Source organism: Bos javanicus, chromosome 2 (assembly GCF_032452875.1).
Source record: "Bos javanicus breed banteng chromosome 2, ARS-OSU_banteng_1.0, whole genome shotgun sequence".
In the NCBI taxonomy this organism is placed as follows: Eukaryota; Metazoa; Chordata; class Mammalia; order Artiodactyla; family Bovidae; genus Bos; species Bos javanicus.
Window position 1 is genome coordinate 97,609,058 of NC_083869.1, and position 10,943 is coordinate 97,620,000.

The 10,943-nt window shown below is 35.2% G+C and overlaps 1 protein-coding gene across 44 annotated transcripts in view; it reads left to right on the plus strand.

Moving 5' to 3' along the window:
* MAP2 (microtubule associated protein 2) overlaps positions 1-10,943 on the plus strand; it is a 297,992-nt gene that overhangs the window by 245,832 nt on the left and 41,217 nt on the right. For 37 of the 44 annotated variants that reach the window (XM_061383252.1, XM_061383262.1, XM_061383242.1 and 34 more), the window contains one exon: positions 1,362-1,439. In XM_061383252.1, the coding sequence (XP_061239236.1) occupies positions 1,362-1,439 (78 nt within the window). The remainder of the gene's footprint in view (positions 1-1,361; positions 1,440-10,943) is intronic. The other 7 variants (XM_061383284.1, XM_061383572.1, XM_061383565.1 and 4 more) reach the window with 1 other exon arrangement.

Consider the following 10,943-nt stretch of genomic DNA (forward strand, 5'->3'; position numbering starts at 1 on the left):
TAAACCATAAAAATTTCTCCTCTCAATAATAATTAAAAATAATCTTGTTATATTCAATAAAATATTCTTTGATGATCAAGGATTATTTTCACCTAAAACAGAGAGGGAAAACTTATCTAAAACTTTAGCTTTATTTCTATGGTTTACTTCTGTTCTTTGAAATGAAAGGAAACCTTACTCAAAAATTTTTTTTTAATTTTTATACAGTTGGAAAGTTATTTTCCATTTACAGCTATTACAAAATACTGGCTATATTCCCCATGTTGTACAGTACATCCTTGAGCCTATCTTACATCCAGTAGCTTATAGCTCCCATTCTCTACCCCTTGTTGCCCCTCTTCCCTCCCTACTGGTAGCCACTAGTTTGTTCTATCTGTGAATCTGCTTCTTTTTTGTTACAGATACTAGTTTTCTGTAGTTTTTAGATTCCACATATAAATGATGTACACTGTGTATCTTTCTCTGTTTGACTTACTTCACTTAATATAATGCCCTGTTAGTGGCAAAATTTCATTATTTTTTAAAAGAAAAATCTCACTTAAAAAAAAAAAAAAAAACTTTAAAATATCCCTTAGAAGCCCATAAGGCTTATTTAAAATAAATTTTACCACTGGCCTTGACTGATAAATATTTCCTTTTAAAATCCCTTACCTTCATGTGAGTGGTCATAAAGAAGATAAGTGTCTTCAAGAGGAAAACGGAGTTAAGTGTGAATGAATTTCATCTTTTAGAACATTTCTCTTTGGCCTTCTTTCATGTGTCGTGCCAAGGCCAGAATATTTCTCAGCTCCCACTAGTACATGTTTCTATCTGACGGTTGCCTCAGGCTGTGACAGCTTCATTTTTCTTCTCTGAGAATACATACAGAAGATGGATTTGACATTATACTCAGTAAACAAAATGTTGTTTAAAAAATACATCTCCTAAAATAGCTGTGCTTAGTTTTCAGATCAAGGTAAACAATAGTTTCCAGCTCTTAACATTTTTAATCAGTCAATTCAAATCCAAACTAAAATGCTTACCTGGCTGGGTGTGAATGTAGTAAATTAGGATCAGAATTAAATATTTTATTAATTGAAAAAGCAGATAAAAATTAATGAGATTAATGATAGAATTTTAGAAGTTATCTCTAATCCATTTTTATGGAGTGATTTTTTTTTAATATTAAGTGCTTTTCTTTTTTTAGGTTTTCAAAAATTTATGAATCAGGTAATGGGGCTAAAATAAGTCAAATGCAACTTACTATTGAATCTTTCCTTGAATTTCATAGAGTCCTTTTTACAGATGGCACAACTCCTACATGTCCACTGGGCTAGTAGGATTAATTGTTGTATCTCATTTTTCCATTGTTTGATCTTTAGCAGCTGAAGAGACAGCTAATCTGCCTCCTTCTCCACCCCCATCACCAGCCTCAGAACAGACTGTCCCAGTGGAGGAAGGTAAGGCCTGTTGGACTCTTTGAGGTTTGTCTTCTTTTAAGGGTAAATAAACCTCAACCCATAAGTGCTGGACTTTGGTATTGGTTAGTATGTGACCCAGCTTGGGAGCTGTCTGTTTCAAATAATCAAGAAGAAACAAAGACTTTGATTAAATGTATTATCATTTCTGTACATAAAATCAAAAGTAGATAAATATGGTAAATAAGAAAAATCTGCTGGATAAAGGAAAAGATAACTTTGTGTTTAAGTGGCTAGCTAGAATAACTACAGAGAACTAGTTTACTTCATGTAGACTGTTTTAAAGAGTAGATACAATTTAATTTTATAAGTGACTGAATAAAAATAAATATATTGATGAAATCAATAGATTTGTTTTGGAAGGGTTGGCAGGAACTGTCTCTGTTTTGCTCACTATTGTATTGCCAAGGGCTTCCCCAGGGCCAGACCTGTAGCAAACTCTCAGTAAATATTAATGAATAAATGAAGAAGTCAGTGAACAAATTTGATATTGAGAGTATTGAACTGGAAACTGAGATCATGGCTTCTTTCCTGCTGAGACCTTTTATTGTCCATGAATCTATTTATGCATTCAGTCAACATGGAATGCCATGTCAGCTTTTCAGTTTGCAATGAAGAAGCAGACAGATGCCTCTGAAGAATATCCATTTAGAATCTGAGATGAAAGACACTATTTAAAAGCTAACTATTATTGGTTCTCTGAATTAGACCAGTTAACTTTTGTCTATTGTTTGAGAGTTACAGGAGAAGAAGAAAGCTTTTAAAATGTATTGAAAGCTTGTTTGTGTTAATATAATTTACTTTTCATATACTAAAATCAGAATATTAATACTTTTCCATTTTTGTCATTTGTTGACTTATTTTTCCTTTTGTTGTACTTTTTAGAGCTCATTTTATTGTGTTAAAAATTAAATAAGGTCACAAAAGAATCACTGTCTTTTTATAATCGGTAATTAGGTTTGTTTACATTATTTTTTGAATTACTAGAGGTTATTCTAAATTACTGAACTATAAACTATCAATAAATATAATTTATTTTTGTCATAGATTTATAAACTTAAACCTTTTTTAGTAAGATTTTTTTTCTTATATTGAGGCCTTTTTTCCTATGTTTACTGCCTGAAATAATTAGTCAAAGGAATAAAAAAAATTGAGGACTATAAGCATTGTATATAATAAGTGTTATTATAACCATTGATGATTAGTTAATTCCCTGAAAATGTGATTAGATCTTTTAATTCATAGATTTGAAAGATCCTTTCTGGGCCTTGATTTTATCTGTTCATGTCTATGGAGCACCTACAAGTTTCCTTGCACTCCTCAAATTCTCTAAGTATACACTAGTAAGCAAAACAGACATGATCCTTCCTTGTAAGAAGCACAAAGTCTGGTGGAGAATGGAAATCCAGTAAGTAAGTTCAACAATAGGAAGGAAAAGAACAGGGAGCTTTAAGGTAAAAGAAGAGTAATCTTACTTTATTGGAGGGAGAAAGGAGCTGAACTCAGAAGCCTGAGGAAGTGTTGGCCAAGGAAAGATGGAGGAAAGGGGCAATTTGGGCAGAGGGACGAGGATGTGCAAGGACTCTCAGGTGGGAAAGTGCATGAAGTGTTCTGGGAATTGAAGGAGTCCCAGGGCTAATGCATGAGAGATGGGTGGAGGAGAGGAGTCTGGGAGTGAGCAGCAGCTGGCTTGGTTCAGGCTCCTGGATTTTACTCTGAATGTAATGGAAAGCCTTCCATGACAGCTCTGCTTCCCACAGGTCACTGAAAATGTTTCTGAACCCCTACTTAAAGCCTTTCCCGTGTCAGGAAATCCTCTTAACCAAGAGAGGGGTATGACGTTGACTCCCAAGTCACCTAGAGGTCAAGTAATTCATTCTTCTTACTGTTAAATGTGAGTGTGAGTTAAAAGGGCAACAAGGTCTTCCCAGCCATCTGAGACTCATCCAGTCTGTTTCTGGAGGGTGTACCACAGATACAGTGAAAGTATACATTAAAATAGAATCACTTTCATATCTTGGTAACTTAGGTATCATATTCCAAAGTAACTGTTCCTTCACATTTTGGGATTGTTTCCCTCAAGATGTTTCAGTATATTTGGGGAAAATGTCAACTTACTTCCTACTGAAAGTAATTGGAAGATATTTTTAACATTTTCAAACTGAATATGTATTTTTATTTAATTTTTTTCAAAAGACAGCCTCAACCTATACAAAATCCTAATGGTTTCCTTTTAAAAAGATAATCATATTTTTTAGTTATATAGAAAAAATATGTAATTTCAAACTCCATTGATTTAAAAGATCAGATAATATTTTTACCTTAATTTTATGAAAGGCATGTGATCTAGGCAATCAAACTAGTTCCTCTCTTTTATTTTAAACCACTCTTAAAGTATGTATAACAACATTTGTTTTGTTTTATCAGAAAAAAATTAGTGAAAATCCACAAGACAAGAATCAACTTTTCAAATTTTCAAATCAATTGGTTTGTGAAGACAAAGCCAAAGTTTTTAATATATTGCTCATAGCACGTTGACTGGAAAGAAAGCAGGTGGATTTTTCCATCTAGATTTTTTACCCTCCTCAAAACACCCTTAAAGCAACTTCAATCTAAAGGCACAGTGAATGTCACAGTTCAGTCCTTTTATGTAAATGTTCTTAGATTAAATTGAGTATTTCATTGATTTTGAGGATAGGCTTTTTATTAATTAGCAAACATTCTAAAAGCTGTTCTTTCCCAAAGGGGAGGCATGGATGCTTCTTCTAAAAATAATTTAAGATATTAATTACTGTCATATATGAATATTCATGTATTATAATTAGTGTAATATTCATAAGACTGTACTTATTCTGGGGAACAAAGAGATTTTGATGAAAAAAATTAAGTAGCACACTTGGAAACACAGGTACAGTGAACCAAACTGAACTAGTTATTATATTTTCAAATTAAGTTCCCCTTTCTTTTTGGCCTAACCATAGTAGTTACCACTTGAACTGAACTGTTAGAATTTGGAAGCCCATGCAAGAGCAATGGAGAAATCTGAAAACAGAACCAGGAGTCCTTCCACCCTCTTAGGTTTGCTCAGAATCCTAGGCTGATGATTTCCTGTGTCAATGATGTGGCTGGCGCACTGTAACTGTTAACCGGAAGCAGTTTCCCTCCATATCATTCTAGGGCAGCAGACACAGTTGGCAAACTGAGAAGTCCTCAGTCCAAAGCCTGTAGACTGGAAAGGGCTTAGAGAAGTTGGGACACTACGTAAGAGGAGTCAGCTGCTCTAGGTTAGGCCATGGGGTAGAAGCTGTGATGCCGGCAAGATCACCAAGTCGGAGTCACTAATACCCCAAGATGTTCAATCTCTCATAAACGTGACTACTCATTGTACCCAAGGGGGCTCACAGATCAAGACTGAATTTTGTGTGGCAAACTTTACCCAATATAAATTTTCAAATGCTTCTTTTAAAGAAAAGTTTGTATGAAAGCAAATTAGGGGAAGTGTGGTTCTCCACTAAAACCAGGTAAGCTTCATTTTTAAAGATTATCATTATGCAAAGGAACTATGTAGAAGTCCAAGGTTCACAAGACTACCCTTCCCTTTAAAACAGTACATTATTAAATGAAGCAGACTATTTTGTGACATAACCCAGTGTCCAAAAGCAAATGTACTTATAGTAAAAGGAGACATTCGGTCCTGGCCTTAAAGAGCAAAACTGTTATGAATTCATTTTTCATAAATCTCCTAAGTCTAGCTTTGATGTATCAAATCAAAGAAAAGAGTAAAGGTACATGACAACTTGTCTGATAGACTAAAGATAGAGATATTAACGTCTATGGAATCAAGAATGATTCTTGGTGCTTTCTCAAATACCTTCCCATTTAATCCTTCAAGCAGCCCACACAGAATACTCACATAGATAACACTCACTTCCACTGTTGCCCAGGATGTCACAGCTAATAAGTGGCTTATCCAGAGTTTAAATTCAAATCTGCTATGCTCAATTGCTTTGGTCATGTCTAACTCCTTGCAATCCCATGAACTGTAGCTCACCAGGCTCCTCTGTCCATGGGATTCTCCAGGCAAGAATACTGGAGTGGGTTGCCATGCCCTCTTCCAGGGAATCTTCCTGATTCAGAGACTGAATCTGTGTCTTCTGCACTGCAGGCAGGGTCTTTACTCACTTAGCCACCTGGGAAAACGAAGTTCCTACAAACACCCTCACTGCATCGCTAAATCTAGCTAGGCTCTTACTGTGGGACAATGAGAGTGAAGTCATCTTCTAATGAGAGTATTTTGGTTACAAGACACTGGATCGATTCCCTTTTTTTCCAGACAACTCCCAAGTAAATAATTCATTCATTTATAATGTATTCATTTATAATTATTATATATATATATAATTCATTCATTTATATAATTTATTTATTATGTGTCACACCTCCATTTGGGTATGAACTGAGAGCACCTGCCATACACAATCCTATAGCAAATGAGGATCTCTTGTCTTCTAGCATTATTACTGGAAGCCCATGCACTGGTACAGTCTCTGAACTTTAGCCAGCCAACATGGTCCTCTAAGCATCACTTCACTGGCACATCTCTGGGACATGTAATGTAGATGGACTTCAGGCTCATAGGTCCTAAACAGAGACTTGGAGTAACCCAGAGGGGCCTGGGCTTTGCCAGACATTCTTTTTGAAGTTGCCTGGCTAAGAGCCAGACAAGTACTACAGAGAAGCTACTTTTCCGCTGAAGCACTCAAAGTTTTTGTTGTTTTTGTTGTTCCCTGATTAGCCAGAGTTTTCAGAATAGAAAGTACTGTTTCTTTGAAATGTTCTGGATCTGAAGCAAGACTCTGGGTTGTTTTCACATTTTGGCACTTTCAAGAAACAACAAGAAAGAGGAAGCCAAAATCTTCAAAAGGCTAAACTATCCAAGGAGAATTGCCTTTAAACTATCATCTCTCAGGTTTAAATTCTTTAGTTTTGAATTGTAGTCTGCTGTCCTCCCTAGAAAATATTGAAAAGCAGGGAGGCAAATATGCCATTTTCACTTATTGATTATCCATGTAATCTGTTTGAATGTATTAGAAGTTTTAGAAAAAAATTTGTGTCCCTGGGGAGTCTACAGCCTCGGGAGTCACTAGAGGAGATATGAATGGCTGGGACTTGTGACAAGCCCAAGACTTATGATTCAGCCAATGTTGTAGGCCAGATCTCACCCAGTCGTCTGCTCAGCTGAGAAATCATGCCGAGTTGAACTAACAATATCAAATGTAATTTTAGGTTTCTTCTATCCCATGATATAATAAGCATTGTGGCTGGGAAAGTTCTGAGCACCCATCTAGAAACAACTTCCATGGAACAATCAGTAAACAATATGTTCAAAAGATTAAAAACATTCTCTCTTCAAAATATTATTTTAGTGTCCTTATGATTTCAGGTTTATTTCCAGTTATCAGCACTCAGTTGACTGAAAATAAGTTATTGTGCTAAAAATTCAGTGCATTTTCAAATTAATGCTGTAATTCTGTCCACTTAAATTTTGATAGAAATAAAAATTATACAGATAGCTACTGCATTTTGATCTTACTGAAAATTACAAAAATTTAAAATTATTTCTCTATATAAGTAAATAAATAGTGGTTAACAAATTTAGTAATCAGCCATGTAGGCCTGAGATACATACAGTGTCTCAGCCAGATATTGTTCTTTGTGATCATTCTTTAGGCTTATTGAAATGCCAAGCAAATTGATTGATATACACTCATATTTCTAAGGAAATATATTTAAGTAATACAGATTTCTAAGCTAAGACGTGGGAAAGAAAAGAAATGAGAGCAGCTTCTTTAGCATTTCCATGAGAAATATACAATGAGGGCTTTGAAATACAAAAACAGTAGTACAAGTGAAACTTCATAGAATACAATTGTGATGGGTCAGAAGCCACCTCAGTAGAAATTCTCAGCTAACTGTATCTCTGTTAAGCCTTCCAAAAAGAAGCAGAACACAAGAAAACAAGTGTATGTTGCTAGGTAATTTCTAGTACTTTCACAGCCATGCAGATAAGAACTAGGGTTCAAAAGGATGCCTAGGAGTTTGCATCCAAAGAAAAAGCTATGCCAGTTGTGTTCCCCTAAGCAAGACAGGAAAGAAGCATAATGCATTGTAGATTTTTCTTAACAGGATTGAAATTAAAAATTATTTTCTGGTAGAAGTCATGAACTAAAAATTAAATCAACCAAAATGCTAACCATGCGCACATACTAGATAATGAAGGTTGTACTTCCACAGGCCCAGTTTCTCTCAGAATTGTACAGGCATCAGGTCCTAACAGCTTTCCTCTTTTATAACTTATAAATGTATTGATAAAAACATGAGAAAATGTGCGTAACTTGAAAGAATTTCTTCTAACAAATGCATTTGTTTTGTAGTGCTTTGTTTCTTTCCCAGTGTTTCTGTTGTTATTTTAACTCATTTGAGGAAGATGTAAAGATAATTTCTATTATGCAGTGGGAGTGTCAGAACATTTGGTTCATTTAGATCAATGACAAGATTCCTAAAGGGAGAGTTTAAATTCAGTGGCTACTGAAGCATGAAATTTCACTGTCTCCCATCCTCCACCAGCTTGGTCTCGCTCATCCCTCTCCATCCTGCTGTGCTGCTTCCGTGACCCCATGTCCTGTGCAAATGTTTGTCTCGTCCGTCTGATCTTGGGTCTGTCTTGTCCAGTTTTCCCTGCAGTTTTTTCCTGTGTGTCTGTTTGTAGATGAAGGGGCTGAGGATCAAGTGGGTCCTCTACACAGGTTCCCCAGCCACGAACCTGCCACCAGCGGGGAGAGGCGTAGACTCCTAGCCCCCTCCATCTCGGTGTCTGTGCCTGATGATGACCCTTCCAATTCCGATGAGGAGTACTATGAGCATCCTTTGTTCAGCTCACAGTGGACTGCCTCTAGTGTGCTCCCCAGTGGCCCAGCGCAGAGTGCAGAGGCCCACTTAGGCCGGGAGAAAGGTGAACCAAGCATGGTCCCCTTAGCTCCTCCTCCCCTGCCCGCAGCTTTGACCATGTGCATCACCTTAAGTGTGCCTCCATGTGTGGGTGGGAGGGACAGGAGCCTGTTTTTTCCATATGAAAGTGAAGTCCCTATATCGCTCATCTCCATCCAAATGCCTCAACAATTTATATGGAAGAAGGCTGATTTAAGACATGTGAGTGCTGCTTTTTTTTCTTCGCAGCTTCTGAGAAGGAAGCAAAAAAAGTTCAAACAAGTATGACTTCTTTCTACCCCTTGCAAATATATCAATAGGGAAAGAATGTATCTTCTTACCCAAACCAAAGAAGATGACCTTTAATATAATTTTTCCATATTACTAGACCAGACTTCAGAGTTAGGTTTCTATTTAGTGCCATGTTAATGTGATAGCCTTTTAAAAGATAAATAATTGTTTAGGGTAGAATAAATGTTATGGAATGAATTTATTTCTCCAAATCACTTAAACATCTACAGAAACTATAGAGGCTTCCTCAGGTGACTAAATCTTGGTTCAGATAAGTAGAGGTGGGCTAAAATGAAGGAAATGCTCCCAAGCTTTTGTCATTCCAGTCTTTCGAAGGTGGAGACCTTGTGTATAGTTAGCTGTGGAGAGGATAAAATAAGTGGGCAGTGGGCTGCAATTTATCTCATTCTAACAAGGTAGTCTTATAAAGAAAAAAATAGGGCTAATTTTTTTTTTGCTTAGGTAAATGTCATTTTGAAATGAGGAAAAATATCTTGCTTAAATGAAGAGTTTATTTTTGTATGGCATAATATTTAATGTAAAGGCAGATAGTTCCAAGGCAAGAGCACCAATGGTTCAGACATTCTGATAGAAAAATACAATCCATATTGAGTAAACTTAAATGGACTTAAAATAATTAAGAAAAATATGTGAATTTTGAATAAAGAACAGGTGTGGAAATAAACATGATTTATACAAAATGAGAAACTGGAAAGCTAAAAAATTACATGGATTTAGAAAAAATGTAAAATAAATTGATTTCACCCAATAAAGTGACATTAGTAAAGCAGCTATATTAAAAGTCTCTTAGCTTTAATCAAAATCTCTAATTCTATGGCATTGTAAAAATTGACTTAATAATAAGTTAGAATCTGAGTTATTAAAATGTTACTGACATAGTTAAATTACAAAAATGCAAGTATCTGTGTGTTAAATGTGAAGAAATAGTAGCAGTTCTCATTTTTCCCCATAAGGGCTTTAATGTTTCTCAAAAAATTTCTCTCCTTTCCATCTATAGTCTTCTTCACAGATCCATTTAAACAATATATGATTGTTCATAGGAATTTCAAAAGAATCATTCATTTGAAGAACTATAAGACAGCTTAAATATTTCCCTCTAATTTCTTAAGCAATAAAATGGGATTTATTTTACTGATATTTGAAGTGTAAATGAGAAACAAATGACAGCATAATTCATGGCTTTTCATAAATTTGTTTTATTACATTTTAATTGTTAATATTTTTCTGTATTCTTCAATGGTAGAATGGTTAATCTTTGGGGAGGATATTTTGGCAGTTTTGTTGCCACTCAGCTATCTTTCCTTGGTGGTTTTGTTTTGAATTGTAGAAATGAAACTTTATAATATGCACATTTTCATTCTTTCTTTAGTGTCAAAGAGAACTATACAAGAACTATATTACTGATATTTCAGTGGTTTGAACAATATGATAACAGTCGTGTCCCAGAGGTAGACTTTTCTAAATTGCAATGAAATTAACTTTTACCTGGACCTTGTTTTTCAAAATATTTTACTTACTTCTTTAAAAATTTGTACATTCTCCAATCATATAATGCAATGAAGATGAAATTAATTGAGTTAGGTAGTCTTTGGCCTTAAAAATACTAAATAAAGTATGTCTTAAAGAGTTTTGATGGATTTCATGATAAAGTTGATAATAAAGTGGTTGATTGGATATTATTCTGAGGCCAGGTTTTTTACTCCCAAAGATCCCTTTAGCAAAGTTTGCATGTTTTAAATTAAATCAGGAATTCGTATGTAGGGGCTTCCTGCATTGGAGAAAACAGCACATGACTTACAAACTTAAAGGTTTGTTGCAGCATATCAATGCATCTGTCTTTTCACAGCCATCTGTTATCTGGCAGTGCCATCTCTTATTTCCAGCCAGCTTTCCACATTGTGTGCGACTTACTGCCATTTTCACTAAGGGTAATAGATCAATAAAACCCTTTCAGCTCTCAAGTTTTAAAATAAATAGCCTTTTAATGAGACTTTAAAAGGCATCATTATTAGCCGATTATATTTACTAATTTTCCAAGCAATACATAATGTCCATTGCGTTAAGACATTAATTTGTTCATCCAAGCAGTAAAAGAGGTTCTTGTGAGGTCAATAAAGTAGAGCTGAAAGCGTTCCTTGAATGATATTTCTGTTGTTTCATATATGTTTCTATGGTCATGATGTCAAC